Source organism: Arvicola amphibius, chromosome 9 (assembly GCF_903992535.2).
Source record: "Arvicola amphibius chromosome 9, mArvAmp1.2, whole genome shotgun sequence".
Classification (NCBI taxonomy): Eukaryota; Metazoa; Chordata; class Mammalia; order Rodentia; family Cricetidae; genus Arvicola; species Arvicola amphibius.
Window position 1 is genome coordinate 41,177,783 of NC_052055.2, and position 21,574 is coordinate 41,199,356.

Genomic DNA, 21,574 nt, shown 5'->3' on the forward strand with positions numbered 1-21,574 from the left:
CTGGGACCTCTATCATGGGGTGAAAGGCACAGTGTACTGGTGAGCCCTCTGGACATTGTCATGAGACTGGACTTCAAAAGTATTGCACTGATAAGGTGGATTGAGACTACACCTGAGCCTGATAGGCTTCACAGGGAGGGCCTGTAAGACCCAAACCCTTTCAGGAGAATTTTATAAACCAATTATGGAGCTGTTGCAGCCAGCCAGCACAGGTCCATTAAGAGGAGGAAACTTCCAACTCACACAGCTCCTCCCCAAGAGTGCCAAATACAAGATGGCAGTCTCATGAGTGGCAGTCCCAACAACTATCACTTGGGGGAGCCAGAGATCAAAGACAGTGGAACGGTGGAAAGGCCCAAAACTCAGGGAATTTTTTAATGAGCAGTTTCTGTTTTGCAAGCTGCAAAAATTGTGGATATTAGCTCCCGAACAACATATATAAATTCAATGCCACTGAAATACATAGAAACCATGGCTAAGATGTGTATAATTCTAAAACAATTGCAAGTCTAAAATTCAGATATGCACTTAGAAGAGGGGCTGGAGAGATGATGGCTCAGTGGCTAAGAGCACTGACCTTACGGGACTTAGGTTCAGCTCCCAGCACCCCACTATCGGCTCACAACAGTTCCAGAGGCTCTTCTGCCCTCTTCGGGCCTCCACATGTACTGGCACACAAGTGACACACAGTTGTACATGCAGGCAAAAGTTCCATAGACATAGAATGAAATAAAATTTAAAGGTTTTAATGAGTATTGGAAAGAATCTACTACATACCTACAAGCATAGTCAACATAAAAGACACCTCCAGATGCTGGTGAGGATGTAAATCAACAGGAACTCCCATTCATGGGTCATGAGAATATAAATGGTATATTCATTTGAAAAGAAGTTTAGCATTACTTACAACAAAACATATCCTCATCACATGACACATTAATCTGAAAACTTATACCTACACAGGAAACTGCACAGTATTTATGGCAGGTCTACTCATAATTGCCCAAATTGGAAACAATCAAGATATCCTTGGGCAAACAAAAAGCAAGAAAAACTGGGCATATCTAGACAACGGAGTATTTTTTGGCAGCAGCAAAGAAGTAAGCTGTGTATCCATAAACGTGAAGAAACCATAAATGTGAATTACTAAATTGGAAGCAGCCAATCTGAAATGGCTACATACGTACATACATACATACGCACATACATACGTACGCCTCTAACTACATGACAGTCTAGAAAAGGAGACTATGAAGATGGTAAAAAGATCAGCGCTTGTCAGGTTTGGTGAGGAAACAGAGGAGCAGTTGGCACAGCTGTTCTGGGTAGCAAACTGTCCTGTAAGAGACTGTAATGGGGATACACGGGCGTCATAGATTTGTACAAATCCACAAAGCATACAGCACCAAGAACAAACCCTGATGTAGGAGCATCACTTACAGCAAACATGCTCCTCCACTGGTGACAGTAACACTGGGACAGGCTGCACATGGCCGGAGGATGTAGGTGCACAGGAGCTCATCTTCCATCCAATACGACAGTGAACCAAAAGCTGCTTTTAAAAAATCTATTACAACACACATGCACTTGACCTTAGAAACTGCAGGAGCTGAAAGGCAGTCAGCTAGGGTACTGCAGACATCAGAAAACTGTCATCAAGAGGAGCCCAACAGGGCCACTGCCCACCTCAGACTCTTTCTGAATCCAGTTTAAAGAGAGACATAGACAATCATGACTGAAGCCATGCTCTGGTATCACCAGCAAATGGAAAGGCAAACAAAGGGACAAAAGGCAAAGTGACAAACATCTGCTGTCAGGAGAGTGTTTTCCTCTATACATATTTTTCAAGTTTTATGACTTAGTCCTTGACACCTGAAATCTATCAATTGCATTTTAGCTGTGTTTATCATTTCTATTCAGGTCTTGTGCAGCTGCCTGAGCACGGTCCCATGGCTGACACGTCATACCACTCACATCCATACCACCATCCAGGCAGGTGAGGTGAGAAATGGCCCACACTGCTCGGTATAGTCATTAAAGCAAATTAACCTGCCATTTCTGCTGCCCTGAATTGATGAACACACTAGAACTCATTTATAATTACTTACTTCCAACTCAAAACACTATTTCCAATATTTCTTCTGTTCTCTTAAAAAAAAGTCCATTAACATTGAATTATACATTTACAATTCTTAAAATTAATGCTGATTGAGAATATATCCTCATGTCAACTTCAAAAGGTCAGAGTGGTCCCTGGGGCAGAAAAGAGCCGTGGGTCTGGTTTCAGGCTCTGCTGACAAGGACCACTTATGTAGCCTTCGAGAGGCCAGGGACAAAGGACTGACGGTGGCCTCCCGGGGAATAAACAGAGCCAAGATCCTCTTTGGGAGGCTGATTCTGAAGAAGGAAGAGACACATTCACTTAAAGTAAATGAAAAAGGACACAAGGTTAAAATGAAGTTTATTATGTTTTTGATTTTTTTGATTTTTTTTCGATTTTTGTTTTTTTTAAATAAAACTGTTTGTAAAACAGCTATTTTATCCCCACGGCAGAGTGACCCCTGAAAGATGCACATATCCCTTCTTAAGGCCTTAACAAGATTTTTTTTTTGTACTTTTTTCTTTTTTTAAAACTCATATATTTAAAAATTATACAATTTACAAAACAAAACAATACAACATAAAGATTCATGTAGCATGGGGCCACACATCTAACAAGCCCCCTTTTCCATTATAAAAATGAAAGCAATAAAGTGTTAGGGTGGGTGGTTCTGGCCAGCTTTACCCACCCAATGGTTCACACGCTGTTCTCTCCCAGACCAGGCCTATTTCAGCAGCAGAGGCCTGGGTCTCCATGGATTCCATGGATCCTGTGGGTCCCCATGGGTCCCAGCTACATGGAACGTGTCAAGGAAAGAGGGCGCCAGAGGGAAGCCATTCCTTGGTTTATCTGTTGCCGCAGGGCCACTTTACCTACTTGGTGGAGCCACAGTGATCCAGAACACAGACATGACCTTGGGACATCTACCAATTCCACCACCACCACCCCCAAAAAGAAAAAAAATTAAAAATAAATAAATAGTGTTTCTGGAAAGGAAAAAAAATTTATTTTTGAGTTTAAACATCATTCCCCCACTTTTGAAAATGACCATCCCCATTCTGCCCTCCCCGCAAAGCTCCCCTGTGAGACAGACTGACCAGAGGAAAGGTGGTATCATTTGTCTGCTCCTTCAGTCCTGGTCTAGTGTTCACTGAATTGTTGTGAGACAGGCTAAAGATCAAAGCCAAACCTCATCCTTTATGAGATGAGTTTGTTCAATTCAATTTCACATTTAAATTTCATTGTCATTGGAACAAATTTTGAGTTAACTAGATAATTTTAAAATAGAATCAAAAGGGATAGCGCACCTTTCATTTAAACAAAGTCTTTCCAGACTAAAAATAGATTTATATATATATATTTTTATCCCTCCCTTTTAACCTCCCCTTCCCCGTTAGCCCCCCCTCCCCCCTCCCCCATATTGTCACTATGGAGATTGTGTCCATGGAAACAGCCATTCCAACATCTTGTGTCTTTCTTTCCTGTGGTGTCACCAGTTTGAGTGTGATGTGAAACATAGGAAGGAAGTGCTGGCATGGGCAGGCGCAATGGGGGTGCAGGGCAGGGCAAGGTGGGGTGTGGTTGCACAGCAGGAAGATTCCATTCCATCATGTGTGTCCACCACCTTCTCATCTCCACAGTCTCACCTGGAAAACAAGGAGACAGTGGGTGCTGTGAAGGTCTATATGGTCTCAGCACAGCTGTGGCAGCACTGGGAGGATATGAGTTTCAATAGGTATCTTACACTCATACCTTTCTGTAGACGGTGGCTGGTTTTGAACATATCCAAGATCAATGCTAGCACTATCATGAGGTTTTGGACCAAACATGAGGGAAGATAGCAGTGATTTAAGCTAATGGGCCTTGCATGGAAGGGATCAAGAAAAAAGAAGATTCCTCTTCATCTCTTTCTCAAGTCTCTCCTGTTCTTGCCACCAATAGATAAACTTCAGAGTAGAACCCAACTCTTGCCTCCACAAAGCTTACCAAAAAGGAAGAGCTAAGAAGGCTGGATTGTGTGAAGGACCTAAGAATGTATCATTCATAAGCACACATGCACACACATGCCCTTTATAAAAGGTCCAGTAAGGAAGAAGGCACTTTGCTGTGTAGTGCAGCTCGAGACTCCAGCTCTGGGAATACAGGTGTTTTACCATGGCACTAAGGTAGCTTGAATCCATCTTCAAGATGAGGAAGCTAAAGTTCAGAGAGGTGACACTTACAGCCCAAAGCATCTGGTTAGTTCAATCCAGGATTTGGGTGTATAGTTACCCAATCCTTTGCTAACTAGGTTCCAGAGACTGTGTTTCATTGTATGAGACATGGCTGAGAAGAGGTAACTAGGCTTCCTGTGAGTTTTCTGCCATTCCAACCTGAAGACGGTAAATATTCTCTTTAAATTTTACTGGGCATGTGGCTACTGTCCATAACCACAGCAGTTGGAGGAATAAGGGAAGGAGATCTTGGAAAACCAAAATGATTATCACTACGAATGGGAATATGATAAGACTAACTCAGTAGCAGAACTCTTATGTGGGACTTGGGTTCTACTCTACAACCACAAAACAATAAGAACCTGATGTTCAGCAAGGAGAACAGAGAATTCTCTTTGGACTCCCCACTGTGGCCTGAACCTGAGAGGGCTTCCTTTGTATCCTTCTCCACCAAACTCTAAGCCTGACTCCCAACTGCAGCAGGCATCACTCAGCTCAACTATGCCAGGATTCAGAGGCAGAATCTTCTCTGAAGTACATGTGATCCCTACCTAAAGAGAAATCAAATTCTGACTCTACTGATTTATGGAATCGGGGAAATGTGATAGACTAAGGGTTTCTTTTTGGAGGTGTAACTCCAACAGCACTTCCCTAGAAGAAGCTAAGATTGAGGTGGCACTCATTCATCTGTGGATGGGCTGCATGCTACTTTTTTCATCTCTTGGTGACAGAGTAGGGCAGGATGCCACCCCTTTCTTTCCATGGCTGTTTTGTGCAGGGCATATGGGTAGGTGGCATTCCTAGCACCCAGGACAGACCATCACTTCAAATGATGGTTTCTGTTCCCTGTCTACTACATCTCAGGGCCCAGTAGACATTCAGGAGTCCTTCTGTCAAAAGACTGTCTAAGCCTGCAATGAACCCAAAGAGTAACAATCTTTCTTTGATTCCAGAGAGGGTTTCTTTGTGTACCCTTAGCTGTCCTATAACTAGCTCTGTTGTTTCAAGACAGGGTTTCTCTGTAGCTTTGGAGTCTGTCCTGGAACTAGCTCTGTAGATCAGGCTGGCCCCAAACTCACAGAGATCCACCTGTCTCTGCCTCCCGAGTGCTGGGATAAAAGGTGGGCATCGTCACTGCCTGGTGAGGTTACTATCTCAACACCACAGGCCTACCATAATAAGATGCTTTCTCATCCTCAGAAATGGACAGGACATGGCCTACTGGGCAAGTATCCAAAGACTTTACCTCTCTTACATTCTTAGCCTGGTGGGGACAGGTGCACAAACCCCACATTTTGAAGCAACATCTTCTAGTACCTAGCACTGGGTATTTTCTGCTAGACAGAGCAGTTTTAACTCTCAGAAACACACAACTAGGTAGCATGCAGTGGCCAGTGTGCTCTGTATTTGCCAAGGCCTTGTCAAATCCTCCTGGGTTCATCACTGTTACTTCTTTTACATAGGAAACAGAAGCATAGAGATACCAATTGGCTTTAACCTCAGTCACAAAGTCCCTTTCACAACATTCTGTGTCAAGAAATGGGCTACCAGTAGGTCAGAACACATGCACACTCACTGTCCCATTTCTGCTTTGTGTGACTTAATGGTGACTCTCTATCCTGAGCACGAGTATTCCTTGAGGACAGTGGTTTGTTTTTGTCCCTCACCACTGAGGCTTCAATAACTGACTGGCCTTTGAAGAACAATGACTGACCTCAATTTAACAACTGAACAGATAAGCCTAGAAGTTTTTTTTTTTTATTGTATGATGTGTTTGCAAAGAATATTCCAGATATTATGACTTAACACAGGGTCTGCTCTTTTACTCAATAGGTGACTGCTGCAAACCCCAACAGACTTGAAGCCCATCCCCACATGAAGGTCAGGTCTATTATGGCCAGATACCAGCCCATGAAGGATGGAGTTAAAACTGCTCAGTCTTTCTGCTCAAAGTCCATTCTGCTTCCAGTCTAGAGCTGGAAACATCTAAGAATGAGCAGGGATGATAACCAAGGTCCCCAAGAGATGGGTTCCCAAGGCCCAAATTTGCTAGAATTCAGGTAAAAATCAAGTTCCAAATGAACTCATTCTTACTTCACCCAAGCCTTCTAACACACACTTACTTTGGGGATCTATCTCATGGACTCCAACCATGAGGGTCAATATCAAGGCTCTTAAAGAGACTGCAGAGCCTACTTAGGCACAGTGGCAATCAAGTGCATAAGTTCCACTGAAGGCCAATACAGTTCTCCAAAACCCATATACGTATCTCCCCACCACTTTGTCCTGAGGGCCACAGCACTGTACCAGAAGGATTATGCACAGCCTGTAAAGCCCGACAGCTTCTGTAAGTGCAGAGCTGACAATGTCTTGTAAGTCCACAGTCTTCTTATGTTTGGGTCTTGTGCCCCAAGAACAAATAAAGTGGTTCCGATTTGTCTTTCACACTGTGCTCTGCTCCAGGCATTGCTAACCCTACTCCCTGCAAGAGGAAGGCATAGAGAAAAAGCACAAAACAATGCACTCACCATCCCCACCAGTGAGTCGTGTGGAGCCCACATCTGCATCCAGACCTATCCTACAGTAGAACGCAAACAGCCTTCTCTGAAGTTAGCACCTCAACTACCAACTAAACATTTTCTTGGAGGAGGAAAACCACATACTCCTAGATTAATTTAACTGTTCTTCAAATTAACATTGATTTTTCCAGAAATGGAAAAACCTCCGAGTTGTATCCAGGAAGAGGGCACACTCCACAGAGAATATGCCTGCTGTGTCTGTGGGAAAAGAAGATCCCCCCCATTTAGAGAACAATACCTCAATACAGCTGGTCCCTCTGCCCACTGTGCAGAGCCCACGTCACAGTGATTCTGTTCTTTTACACTCTACTTTTTTCATCTCTCGGTGACAGAGCAGGGCAGGAAGTGTAAACCAAGCTTCCAGGGCCTGTATCTTCTAAACTGCATTCTCATGGCTTCACAAAGACACTCACTACAATCAGTTTAATCCCTTGACATTGTTAAAAATCCACATGAAAGTCTGTGGCCATAAGAGGCCGGAGGCTCAGACACACATGGAGCTTGGTGAGGAGGTGGTGGGAGCCCAACAGGCCCCAACTCACCTGTGCTTGCTGTCCATTCCCACGTGTACATTGCCCCCCTCACCCCCGCTCCGACTGCTCTGTGCTGAGGCTGCCTTTCGCGGTCTTGTTCTGCAAGGGGAGGAGAGGGCACGGAAGGGGAGGCTGACGCCGGCCAAAGCCAAGGGGAGACAAGACAAAAGGACAGAACAGAAAATACAGAGTCGGAACCAGGGAGGGTAGCGGTAAGGAAAGGAATGGCACATGGAAAAGGAAATAAAAAGCAGAGTCAGTACTGAATGACAAACAGGAGACACCCAGATGGGGTTTTCTAAGGCAAAATGTGATCACAGTAAAAAAAAGAGAGAATGTTGTCTGACCCTGAGATCTACCTCTGAAAGCATTCTTAGAAAGAAACGTAAGAGTCTGCCAGGAGCATTCTGAGGGCAATTTTCTACTGATGACTCCTTCGTTTTTTTGTTTTTGTTTTTTTTCCTGATCTTTTTTGAGGACTGAGTGGTCAATGACCACCAGATGTCAGTGTAACCTCAGCTAGACAGGTACAAGTACAGGAAACACGGGCAGCAGAGCTCTCTACCCTGACCCTCCTCCTTCACCCCATCTGGCCTTCTGTGGCATCTCAAAAAATCAGTTACTCTCATCTTTCCACCTTTCCTAAAGGGAATGACCACAAAAACACCACTTAAACACACTGGGAAATGCGTCAGTGGTAACCCGTGCCTATACATTGTTGGGTTGCTTCTGCTGTGCTACTTGGGAGAGAATGAGCGCCTCCCCGAGCTCTGGAGTTGACTCTATTTCCTAGCCAAAGATATGTTTCTATACCAGGCCCTGCATTGAATCACTAAGAATTGATCCATGAACTGGGTGGAGTTCTACTAAACTCAAGTAGGAAGCAGTAATAGTTTCACTGTGTCTGATCTTCTAATTTCTTGTATTAAACAAGACAGACATTCCCTTCAAAACACCATACCTCTTCCCATCTTACCATGAAGGGTGTTGGCCCCATGCCCTAGGGATTCTTTTATCTTTGTGCACCCGCTAACTTTTAAAGACTAGGAGAGAGCTTCAGCTAGAGGCATATGTTGTTCAGACAGGTATGGGTCAAGCCTTTCAATGCTTGGGACTTTAAATCTTTCAAGGGGAACTACCCTTATTCTCCAGCTACACAGCCAGTCTCACTTAAGAGTGCAGAAGTCTATGACTCACCTTGTGCTTGGGGCATCTCACCGAGAAGTTCTCCTCATGCAGCAAACAATCTACAAAACCAAGGAGACAGTCAGATGAGCCTGTGCATGCTCAACCAAAGCAGGGCTATACTGGCTGAACTGATAGAAAGGCACCTAAGACACCTCAATACTGACTTATTTCCTTTGTTTTTTCTGAATGTACATATGCAATACTCTTTATTTAAATGAAAAAATGAAAGTAGTTGCATAAAAGTCATATGCCATGTGACACATACACTTTTTACTAGCTTTGTTATGTTTAGTGGGTTTTCCAGGGAACTGCCATGGGGTGCTCACATGGCAGCTGGAGTTCAGACCCTGTCTTGCTATCTTTCTAATAAGAAAACATCAGTGACATCCAAAATCATCTATGATAATAACATGTTATCAAATCACAAAAAAAAAATAGTAAAGTGGCTGATGATAAGGATAAACAACCATGATATAGTTACACAAAAATCATTCCAACAACCAGGATATACAAATATGTACCTAACCTTAAATTTCATTAACATTTTTTTTGCTGTGTGGTGGCGGTACACACCTTTACTCCCAGCACTCAGGAGGCAGAGGCAGGTGGATCTCTGTGAGTTTGAGGCCAGCCTGGTCTACAAGAGCTAGTTCCAGGACAGGCTCCAAAGCTACAGAAACACCCCCCCCCCCAAAAAAAGACTGAAATGAAATCTTCCAAAACATATCAATGACTCATTTGTAGGAAGAAAGGGGTGATTTCCACTAGAGATTTCTCTTTGTATTTCCAAAAAGGCAATACTTAATTAACCATCAAAGATAAGCTCTAAAATAAATGTTCAGCTAAACTCACAGGATCCATAGAATCAATACAAAACATTTTCTTGAAAAAAACAAACAAATAACAAAAAACAAAAACTACCTGAAATACAGTGACCCCCCCACTCCTTTTGCCATCTAGTCAAGAGAGTCAGTTTTCAAGACAGAATGGCGACCAAGCCTGGAAGCCTGGCTGTCACCTGCATCCCATAGCCCCTAGAGACATAGGAAGACACTTCTGACATGATCACACAATAGGCATGGCCTTCAGAGGGAAAACAAAATCCCATAAGGGTGATTTTAATTCCTGGAGCGGAAAAAACTGATATATTGCAACTTTTAACACAGTGACAGTATGCCTGATGGCAGCCAAGAATACATGTGCCTTCAGGTAAGTCCAGCTTTAAGGCATAAGAGTAGTATATGGAACAGGGCAGATAAATCTAATTAATGAGTTCATTCTCTATATCACAGCTCTGAGAAACTGACAGCCAGGTCAGTGGTGCAAGATGTGGTGGCAGAATGTTAATAAATATTGATCACACACTCTCAGAGAGCTCTCAGGCACCACAGCAAGAAGCTGTAGTACCTACCCTAGTAAGTTTACTATTTAACCAGTTTAAAATTTAGAGACCCAGATTAGCAGCCTATACAGCCACAGATTTCAAATGTAATGGTATATAAGAAGCAGAGGAAAACACAAATGAAAACTTCTCAGGTCCTCAGTGTCCTGAACAGTTAAGACACTTGGAGAATTTGGCTCACTTCAGTATTACCTACCTATGAAGTCTCAGATCATCTTAACTACAGATCAAGGCCCAAAACTCAGCTAACCTCCAGGCTCCTCCCTCCAGCATGCAACAAGCATAGCAGTAAGCAAAATATGTTAATTAAAAACCCACAAGTTCATAGCATGGCCAAGACTCCTGCTGCTCCAATCTGCCACTGAGTTTAGAACAGGAGGAGGCAGACAACTGAAGCTCAGGGAAGCATTCTCTTCTCACCTGGAGTCTCCAGCAGACTGCCACCAATCTCTAGGCCCAGTCAAACATGGCACCTGTTAAGCTTGGCCACCATAATGCCACAGGGATTACAAAACCATCCAGGATAGGGACCATGTCAGTTGCAAAAGGCACCATCAGAAAGGCACAAGTGGGTTCATTCACCCTCAGAGAAACAGAATAGTGTGACCAGCTATGACAGGCCATTAATAAAATGTTTCCTAAAGTTAGAAAATGTTTCTAAGTTAAAAGAAAAAAATAGTCACAACTAAAATAATATAAATATACATTACTTGTGGAGATGGAATTCTCCTGAAGAAGTCTTACAGAATGTGCCTACCTCTGCCCTTGCAGAACCACTGCTCTGTTCTCTTCTCATACAAATCTGTGAATCATGAGGAATTGTAATTCCACTCTTAGCAAAAGTCAGAACATAGGCAGAAATCTCAGAAGCTAGAAGGGTAGAGGGGAGATAACGGTATCCAACCGCCCCAGTGCTACTGAGGTAAGAGCGAAGAGTACAAACAAGTGTAGTGACAGGTGTCTGGTCCCCACATGGTCAGCCAGCAACAATCACCTGATTTTTTTTCTAAGACCCTGACACTACCTTGCAGTCCACAGGGCCTGGTCAGAATTCCTATAGGGTAGAAAACAAAGCAACAATTCATCAGATCACCACATAAGCTAGAAAAGACTCACAAAGTTGACCAGTCAACAAGATGGCTTCCAGAAACAAATACCACCTCCATATCACCTCTAGGAGAGAATACTTTCATTACCCTCTAAGCTTAAAGGCTGTGGTTACTTTGCTCAGTATTTCCTAACAAGGTCCATAAAGCTCAGGTACACCATCCATATACATATATACACTATCCATATACACATATACACTATCCATATACATATATACACTATCCATATACACATATACACACCCATATACATATATACACTATCCATATACACATATACACCATCCATATACATACACCATCCATATACACTATCCATATACACATATACACTATTCATATACACATATACACATCCATATACATATACACCATCCATATACATACACCATCCATATACACTATCCATATAAACATATACACCATCCATATACATATATACACTATCCATATACATATACACACCGTCCATATACATATATACACTATCCATATACATATATACACCATCCATATACACATATACACTATCCACTGTCCTTTGGATTCCTTGGTGCTAGACACAGGCAGGCACCAGCTTGGCTAGCCACCTCAGCACATCATCCTCACACTAGTAGAGATGGACACTATGCCTGTGGCCACTCCTAAAAAGCACGTGGAGAAATGAAGCCTCAGAGCTGATAAAGCCCCTCCCAGAAGAGGCCCTACCTTTGTGTTTTGTCATGAACCCACCCTAGGCTCTGACCCCATTACTCAAACATCGAAGTCTTCAGCAGAGAGAAAAATGTCCAGCTATGTTTCTTCATGAGAGTTAAAGAAAAATGTCCCCAGGCAAGATTCTTCACACACAGGAGAATTATTAATGAGCTACACAGTCTTATTCCTTGTCTCAATTGTTGTGTTGTTTGTAGCAAACATTTTCCCAGAATCAGAACTCATGTTCTTATTACTATATCCTCTATCTGAAGACAAACTCTCCTGTAACGTTAACAACCAACACAGAAAATCTAATGATGGTGTCAGAAATGTGGGACTACACTGGGTGGGGGGGAGTTGCCAGAGTCACAGGACCATCTGAAACAAAGACTCTACTTTCATGCAGGCACTCAAACATGAAAGTTTCAGAGCTATCAAGAATTCTTCAGAGATTTGGATGCTGGCAGCAAGGCAGAGATGAAAACATTATACTGTTACTCCACCAATAAATTAGGGCCACTTAAACCCAGAGACTTATCTTGATTGTGAAAAGAAACAAAAAAAAAAAAATCAGGGTCAATGAATACACCTTCCCTAAATATAAGGCACATTACACAGGACTCTTGAGGGGACAATGAATACACCTTCCTAAATATAAGACATATCACACAGAACTCTTGAGGGGACAATGGAATAAGCACAAAAATCCATGCCTGGAGAGCTGTGCAGGACTCAAGGCCCTTGCAACTTGGATCATCAAGACTGATGTAAAGCTGCATCTTTGATACCAGTTCTGCACTCATAAAGAGCCAAGTACAGCTGAGGCAGTCATACCATACCTCTGAATCAAAACCTTTCTCTTGCTGGAAACTTGGCTAGGTTTGTTAAACAGACACATTATGGGATTAATAGGGGTAGGGGTGAAATGAGGAGTTTGTAGGCACACATGCAAGACTGGAAGAGAAAGAGACAGGAATCATTTATTTACTCCCATTGCTTTTGATGAGGTGGGTTGGCAAGCTTCTAGTAGAAGAAAGGTGCTCCTACTGTCATCTCCTAAAACCCCTAAGCCATACTGCCTAGCTTTATTAAGATCTATTCTGCTATGAGCCATACACAGCTATTTGATTTTAACTTTAAAATTTTAATTTCCACCAGGGGGTTTTGATACACACTTTTAATTCCAGCACTCAGGGAATAGAAGCAGGCAAATCCCTGAGTTCGAGGCAGTCTGGTCTACAGAGTGAGTTCCAGGATAGTGAGGGCTACACAGAGAAACTCTGTCGTGAAACTGTTTTGTTCTGTGATATTTTGATTGTGTCTGACAAATAAAACTTGCTTGGAATCATTGGGCAGAGTTTACCACTAGCTGATCATAGAGGTTTGTAGAGAGGAGACAGTAAGCGGTAAGGTGGGGCTGAGAGAGGATCTTGGCCCTTTTGGACGGAGGAAATTGAGAGGTAAGAAGTAAATGATGACTGCTTCCTGTTCTCTGATCTTTTGGGTTCTTACCCCAAAATTTGACTTCCAATTTTTTACTGATGAAGATTAATTAAAGTTTCATCTGGTGCCCAACTTTTGGGGCAACAATTCAAAAACTGTCACTTGCCCAAGGCTTTGCAGCCACCAGTATCTACCTGAGCTGCACCCGCTGGAGTCACTGTGCTGCTGGCTGGCTGTTCCCCTTTTCCCCCAAACCCTCTGAGTGAGTCTGGGATTTTCCTGTTGCAGCCTCTCTACAGCAATCTCCAGAAGCCCCAAACTCCACCAGAATTAGCCCCTTGACACGAGCCAGCTCTTCCTTCAGGCAGCTCTGTGCTTTCATTTCCTGCTGGTCACACATGCTGCTTTCACATGTTCCTCCCTGTCTGCCTTTCAGATGGCTGACTCTTTGGATCCTTTCCCATGAGTTGTGGGCTTTCCCTGAACCCTTTCCTCAGGATGCTGACATATTATCAGTGGCAGCTGTCCTCAGCCAGACTGTGTAACACCCGTGTTCTCTGCCTAGATGTGAAACAGCCAGCCTTATGCTTGTCATTATCACCTGTTTGGTGAGACACCTTGGAATTCTTAAAGGGGCAAAAGTAGTTTTGAGAGAGATATAGAGACAGAGATTTTTTTTCCTACATTAAAAGATGGGAAACACTATTATGATAGAGGAAGTTTAGGTCTCTGTATATAAACCCTTCCATGATGGGTGGTTTAAAATGGAACATTCAAATGAGGCAATAATTAACTTAGCTGAGATTTATATAATGTCAGTTATAAACATTATTGGTTTGTTAATTGTTTTATCCCTAAAAAGTTGGTTGATATGAGTGTCAAGACACAGGCCTTAGAAAAAGGTTACTAAAGAAAATAATGCAATTCTGACTAATAAGCTACAAGCCTTAGAAATCTTACAAAACTTAAAAAACAGAAAATAGAGATATTCAGACAAACATAGAGGAATTTAGGGGAGAACTAACCTTACCATTATATTATAAAATTAGAGAGGAACATCCCAAGGTTATCAAAAAACCAACATTAATTTATCGTCACCATACAGGACCAACTGCCAAATGACAGACATCTCCAAGACTGTTTAAAAGCTCAATGGATTCCTGTGGAAATTTTAGATTTGAGACGACTTAATGAAGTGATAATCTCAAATGGTATGCAATCACCTTTTGTGAAGCAGATGTTAAATTCATGGTCAACTAGTAACAGAATTCTACCACAAGACTGGAGAAGACTTGATTAGAGCAGTACTAGAATCTGGTCCTCAATTACAGTGGAGGAACTGGGGAGGCTAAGACCACTGAACAAAGAAGTAGGGTTAGAAATTTCCCAAGCCCAACTCCTTGGAGAGAGTGGTTACACTGATGTACAAAGACAGTTTATATATGATGAACACACCTTGAGCCTATGCCATGCAGCAGCTTTGAATGCTTGGAACAGAATTGAAGAAGTCAGAAGAGAACTGAGACATTTACTCAAGTTATACAGAGCCTAAAAGAAACCTTCACTGATTTCTTACAAAGACTGGCTTCAATTATAAATAGAATGATACCAAATTCAGAAGCAACACAAATAAATTATAGTGAATCTTTGTATTTTGAAAATGCTAATTCACGATGCAAAAGGATAATTGGGCCTTTTAAGACAAGGTCAGCACCCATAGAATAATAGATTTGAGATAGTCAATACTGAATCTCATAACCATGATCATGCTTGGATAGGAGAGGTGATTTCCAATGACTTGAAGAAAAATGTCAGATGTTTCAACTGCAGTAAACAGAGTCACCTAAAAAGGGTAGGCAGGGTGTTCCTAGAAACAATGTATTTTCTAGTAAAAATACCAAAAGACTCCTGCCTCCTGGAGTATGCAAAGGTACAGCAAAGGACAACATTTGACCAAGGAATGTAGATCAACAAGGGAATGACAAGGTAACCCTTTGCCATTAGGAAATGCTGGGGGAGGGGGGGCTTTTGCATACCCCCGTGTTAAATTTGGCTCAATCATTCTCTGTCACCATGGGGGAAACTCCTCCCCAGAGCAATTAAAGGACTTAATGCCTCCACTGTTAAAAAAAAAAAAAAAATAACAAAACAACAACAACAAAAAAAAATACTGCTCTGGATTAGAAGATAAAACAAAAATTTCAGGAGAAACCATAAATTAAATATTATAAAGATTAGATTCAAACAAGAGAGATCTCTTGATTAGAAGAGGTGATAGCTCAAGAAACAGCATGACCATTCTAAACTAACTTATAAGACTGACAAATGCTTTTCATTTGATCAGATATAACTTGCCAAAAAGGAAGTTCTCCCAAATTAGGGTTGGGACAGGGTTTTGGTTTAATCTTTTCAAGAGAATGAAGGCATCCAACTAAGGAACTGATGACCACGGGACAAATGAGACATCTGAAGAAAAAGGATGGATCATCCAGAGAAAATGTCCCAAGAAAAAGAATAAATTGGTCTATTGGTATATCACATCCTCAACAGAACAAAAATTCATCAATCTTCCCAAATGTTTGTTTCTGCTGTTCTCTACATACATAATACAAGTGGTCTTCTTTAGTACCAGTTTAATTAAAAAGTAGAGCTGGCTTTGGAGTTGGAGCATGATTCTCTCCTTCACGAAACCCAACCATGGTTGTTAAAAAGGAAGATCCAAAATCTCTTGTCTCAAGTCAGAAGAACCACCAGATATAGGACAGAAGAAAAAAACAAAATTAAGGGATTATTCTATTGCCACTAATCTCATAATTCTTTGGTTTATTTTGACTCTTTAAAACATCTCTTAAGGTATAAATATTACTTCAAAATTTGTAAAATTAATGTATATATTAAATTTTTTGTCATATTAATGGTCATATAGAGTACTAACTAATTCTAGAAAAAGGCTTCATCTAGCTTTATATACATGACTTCGGGTTTGAGTTTCTATCAGGTAACTAGGAATTGAGTTTTTGTACTCTGGATGTTCATAACAAATTATGGTCCTTAAACCTCTTCGAGATCTGCTGCATGGCATATAAAATGTTTAAGTTTTCTGCAGTGAACGAGGACCATGCCTAACAGCGACCTTTGAAATCTAAAAATGGCGGGTGGGGCCCCACAAGGGCAATTCCACCAGAAATAGAATAACACCACTAAGCTGACAAACAACACTCAAAGATAGGCTGTGGATTATAAACTGCTCAGGACAATTTCAAGGTAGCTAGGTGAGAAGGTCCAGTCTCACAGACTACTCTAGCAGGACTTAAGACAAGCCCTGGATTTCCCATCACACAGAGACTGGACTACAAATGATACAGATAGCTCTCCCAGGATTTTGATAATTTGCAATCCATGTATTTGATAAGGGGGGGGCTTAGAATTCTTAATATTTTACAATAAAAAGAATAAAATAATTTAACAATGGGCAAAGAACTGGGATAGACACTTCTCCATAGAAGCTGTACAAATGGCCAATAAATACATAGATGCTTAACATTATTAGAGATGTACAAAATCAATCAACGGCAACATAGCATTTCACACCCATTGGGATGTCTATAGTGATAATAAAGACACCTAAGTATGGTTGGTAAAGATTTTGGGAAACTGGAACCCTAATTACAATTACATTGCTGGTGGGAATGTAATACTATGGCAGTTATCCATATGTTAAACATGAGCTAACATGCAAAGAGAGCTGAAATCCTATGACCACACAAACACTTGTATGTGACTTTTCTGTGGCAGCATGACACACAGTAAAAAAATTGAAAACAAACCCCATGTTCATCAACTGATAAAAGGTAAATCCAACACAGCAATAAATCGTTAGGCAGTGAAAATGAATGAAGTGCTAACACATGCTGCAACACAGATGAACCTTAAAAATCAAAAGTGTGTGCGATCCCAACTTACCTGCGTCAATGGCACATGGGTAATGGTATCGGAAGGAGCAGCCTTTGTTGTAGCAGCCCAAGGTAGCGCCAGCCTCCTGGCAGTGGGAGCATTTCTGAAAAGAAGAAATGAGCATGTCAGTAACTCCAGACCTGCCCCTCTCTTGCAGGCTTTTCTTTATCTCATCTGTTGGACCTCAGCATGGCCTCTGTGGTTAGAGATATCTGTGGTGGTAGGATAGGTTGGTCCATCTCTCAACCACCACTCATTAACCACACCAGGGGAAGAGATCCAGCAGATTGTTTTAAGGCCAGGCCTCATGAATAACTTCAAATGAAACAAAACACACCAAGGCAAGTAAGTGACACTATACACATGGAAGACACACCAGTGGGTATAGCTACTCTGGTACTACCCTACAGTGGGTATACCAGACCTGCCTGTTTTACCTACTCCCATGATCTACTGGTAAATTCCTCTGTTATTATGCACTGCCTATAGATCTGCCATAGAAATCTTGTGTAGGTGGGGAGTTAATACACACACACAAACACACACTCTTACAATTTAAAGTAGAATTTGGTTTCTTGTTCTTATATTTTTAAGATTTTATTTTTAATTTTGATCTACTTTATCCCAAATGCCCAATATTTTTTCTTTCCAGAAAATATGGGTTCCTGTACACAAATGATATTTTTATACATGAATCCTATTTTAAATGTACTAGGAAACCTGCCATGAATTTCTGGCTAAGCGAGACACTATTCTCTAATTGCAATGCTCCTCCTTATATGGTCAGATTTTCTTTAAGCAGGGTATATCTCTATTGCCACTTCCATGTGGCTGCTGTAAGAACTCATCCTGTCAATCCCAACATTATCAAAATGCAACCACATGTGGCCCCACTGAGGAAAATATGCAGATTAGTTATCCTTCTTGGGTGTGGCTAGGACCCACCCAGAAAAGCTAACCAGAAGACACAGACACTTGTTCCTGATTCTATGAAAAATAAAGTGTGTGTGTGGCTCCTTAAACCTTCACATCTGAGCTGGCTAAGCTCCCAGAACACTGGCAGCAGTGGAGCCTAAATGTACACCATGTCTCAGGATGGGATAGTTATGAACACTAACAATGCGTTCACCTGGTAGAACCTGCACACATCCACTGTACAGGTTGGAAAGGTCAAGTAGCAGAGGACAGGACATAGCATTAGGTCAGAGCTAAGAATGTCTCCCAGAGACAAATGATGTAGAAACTTAAGTCTACTTCACAGAAGACCAAGAGGACCAAGCTCCTTTTAGGTACAAATAATTACTAAATGTTTACCATGTATCCTTGTGCCTATGAAAAGAAAGCAAAGATCATGACAGCCTAGAGTAAACCGAGTTCAATTAAGAGCACTTGTAGAATCTCCAGGTTATCTACTGTATATGACTCCTTCAGGATAAAAGGTCTCATCGCCAACTCAAAGGAACAAAAGTAGGGCCAACCTGTCAGTGGAAAACTGCCAGCTGTTCCTGCTATCTACCTTTTTACTCAAGGTACCCAAACACTCATGTATCCAGAGTTTGAGTTTCAGGCTCTCTCCATCTTGGAGGATGAATCTCAGTTCATGATAGCCACTGATGAATGAATAAATCAAGTACTTTTCAAAGTCTGCAGGCAAATGTGCTTCTACAACAGTTTTGCCCTTAAATATGGACAAGTTAGAAAACAACAGCACTCTGGAGGCAGAATCAAGCAGATTTCTATGAATTTCAGGCCTGCCTGGTCTATGTAGTGAGTTCCAGAACAGATAAGGCTACACAATGAGACCAGCCCTTTTGGTACTTTACCTCAAAACAAAACCAACCAAACAGAAAACCAGACCATCTTGTTTTCTGGAGTACAAGGACAACAGGATCTGTGACAACTGCCTAATCCCAAGAAGACAATCCTGACAAATCCCACTGTGGGGACAACAGAGTGGAAGAATGAGAGACTTGGACTCTGTCACACTGCTGAGCACTAACTCGACCAACCCAAAGACCAAAGACCATCAATCTCCAGACTTGTGACGGAACAACACAGACACACTCTTTTCTTTTCAATTAATTTTACAGCTTATAGTCAACATATCCTAATTGATATAGAAAAATCTGAGTGGAGTTGGACAAGGAAGGGTTAAGTGTACAGACTCTACAATCTAAATAACTACGTTGTAAGTGACTCTTCCACTGTCTCATGATGTCTTACCAGCCAATTTCCTGGCCTCTGTTCAGTCCATCTTCACGAAAAATACTAACAGTGCTCACCTCACAGAACGTTAAGTGTTGAATGCACTAATGTGGAATTAGAACAGTGGTTGGATAAGAGCTGCTGTCCTACTGACCAAAACTTGAACAACCACCCATAGAGTGGCCTTGTTACTGCTCACTTTCAGATGATGACAGAGTATACAAGGGGCTGGGACATGGATGCCTGTTCCCTTCCTACTTCAACATCAGCTGTTCTGCCCCTCACAGAACCTCTCAAAGCAATCTGATCACAAACAGGCCAGTGCTGTGGGAACTCCTTAAGCCAATAACCTTTAAAATACCAACCCACTTTTGGGCATGGTCTCATGTACTATAAATGCAGGCAAGAAGTGTGCACTGGTTTCTTGGCTGCTGAATTTGGTTCCAGTTCCCAGGGCACACAAAGGACTGCAGATCGCTACTCTGTGAGTTTATAACCAAATAAATAAATCTTTTTTTATACTCCATTTTGGGCTATTGTGGAACTTTTGTATGCCAACAAAACGGTGCCCACCATCTGGCCTAAAAAGCCTAAGAAAGCTTAAAAAGGGGGGCTTCTAGAGCCACAAAACAGCTTCTTGATAGCTTCATCTTTTTTTCCAGATAGGCTCTATTTGCTGGCTGCAAGCTTCTTTAAAAGGAGGCTTCCTGGTTTGTGTTAGCATCACGGAATGGCTCCGGCTCTTTTTGGGAAGTACTGTTATAGAGCATTTAAATGGGGTTTGTGAGCAGAGGGCAAGCTGCTTAATGGTGACACAGACCCACTTTGTCCCTGGAGCTGGGGCAGTGAGTATGGCTCGCAGGGCTGGTGGTGAACATGCCTCCAACATGTTGAACTGGGCAGAACAAACAGGGCCGTGGAGTTGGTCCTAGCCACACCCACTTAACGTTTTTTTTTTTTTTAAAAAAAGCACTCCTAGTCAGAAAATTATTACAAATACACAATAAAGATAGATTAAGATGAAAAGGACCCCTGAATAGATCAGTGTTGGATAGATGTACATAGGCTTGGAAGAGAGAAGAAAAAAGTATAGACAGTCATAAAAAGAAATAGTTTCAAAAACTAAAGTCTTTAAAGAGACCATACAGTAATATAAAAGAGTACAGCAGTCATAGATTAAAGGAGTAAAGAAAAATAAGGCACACAAGATGGAATATACACAGAGAGTCTGGATTACGCATATTGTTGTATTTTCTTTTAATTTTTTTGATTGCAGAGAAATATTTGCTTCTAGGGGCTGCTAAGCTAAACCAATACATACATACATACATACATACATACATACATACATACATACGCGCGCGCACACACACACACACACACACACACACACACTAAAGATGTCTTGACTTCAAAATTTGAGTCTAAGGATATGTTATTTTGGAAAAGAGGTTCTGCTTTTTTTGCTTCCACAGAAGATGAGAACCTGTGGATTCCTTCCAGGTGGTTTGATAGAACATGACCCCGGGAAGTTTTCCAAAAACCCTAGAAATACTTCACCCAACAAAAAGCAGGAAGCAGTTTGGAGAAAACTACACCCAAATTCCCAAAATGATTGTTCATAAATGTAAGTTTACATTTAAATGGGGTTGATTATAAGTGATAAATGGTCACAATTTTTTAAAATAATAGATAAATAAATAAATGAGAATATGATAGAGATGCATACTTTGCATTGGTATGGATCTTGGTTATTGATACACACTTAAGGTTGATTTTTGTTATACCGTGCCTATTTCTGCTCTTGTTTAAGGTATTGTGTTTGTGCAGCTCATTTAAAATATAATGTATAACTAAAAATTACACATTAATAGTCATTTATAATAGTCAAACTTGTAGTCATGTTTGTTAGGTTTTCTAGGTGTATAGAGAACTGTAGAATATGGCAATTAAATAACTTAGGATTCTGTTGACATAAGACAGGATTGCTCCTGGCAGCATCAATCTAAAACCAAGAGTATGTTGGAGCTTGTTTTCTTCTTGGAAAAACTGGCCGTTGGGCAAAAAACTGTCCCTGCCTTGACCACTAACAAAATGCACTGTGTCCACACTGGACAAGCAGGATACAAGAAAAATGACTGCTAAACCTTG

At 41.5% G+C, this 21,574-nt stretch overlaps 1 protein-coding gene across 3 annotated transcripts in view; it reads right to left on the reverse strand.

Annotated features, from left to right (window-relative positions):
- Positions 1-3,510: 3,510 nt before the first annotated feature.
- Tcf20 (transcription factor 20) overlaps positions 3,511-21,574 on the reverse strand; it is an 83,115-nt gene continuing 65,051 nt past the window's right edge. The window contains exons 3-6 of one of the 3 annotated variants that reach the window (XM_038342163.2): positions 17,228-17,321; positions 8,624-8,673; positions 7,436-7,525; positions 3,511-3,747 (exon numbers count right to left, since the gene is read on the reverse strand). In XM_038342163.2, coding sequence (XP_038198091.1) covers positions 7,475-7,525; positions 8,624-8,673; positions 17,228-17,321 — 195 coding nt within the window. In that variant the 3' untranslated portion in view covers positions 3,511-3,747; positions 7,436-7,474. Of the gene's footprint in view, positions 3,748-7,435; positions 7,559-8,623; positions 8,674-17,227; positions 17,322-21,574 lie in introns of all 3 variants that reach the window. The other 2 variants (XM_038342162.2, XM_038342164.2) reach the window with 2 other exon arrangements.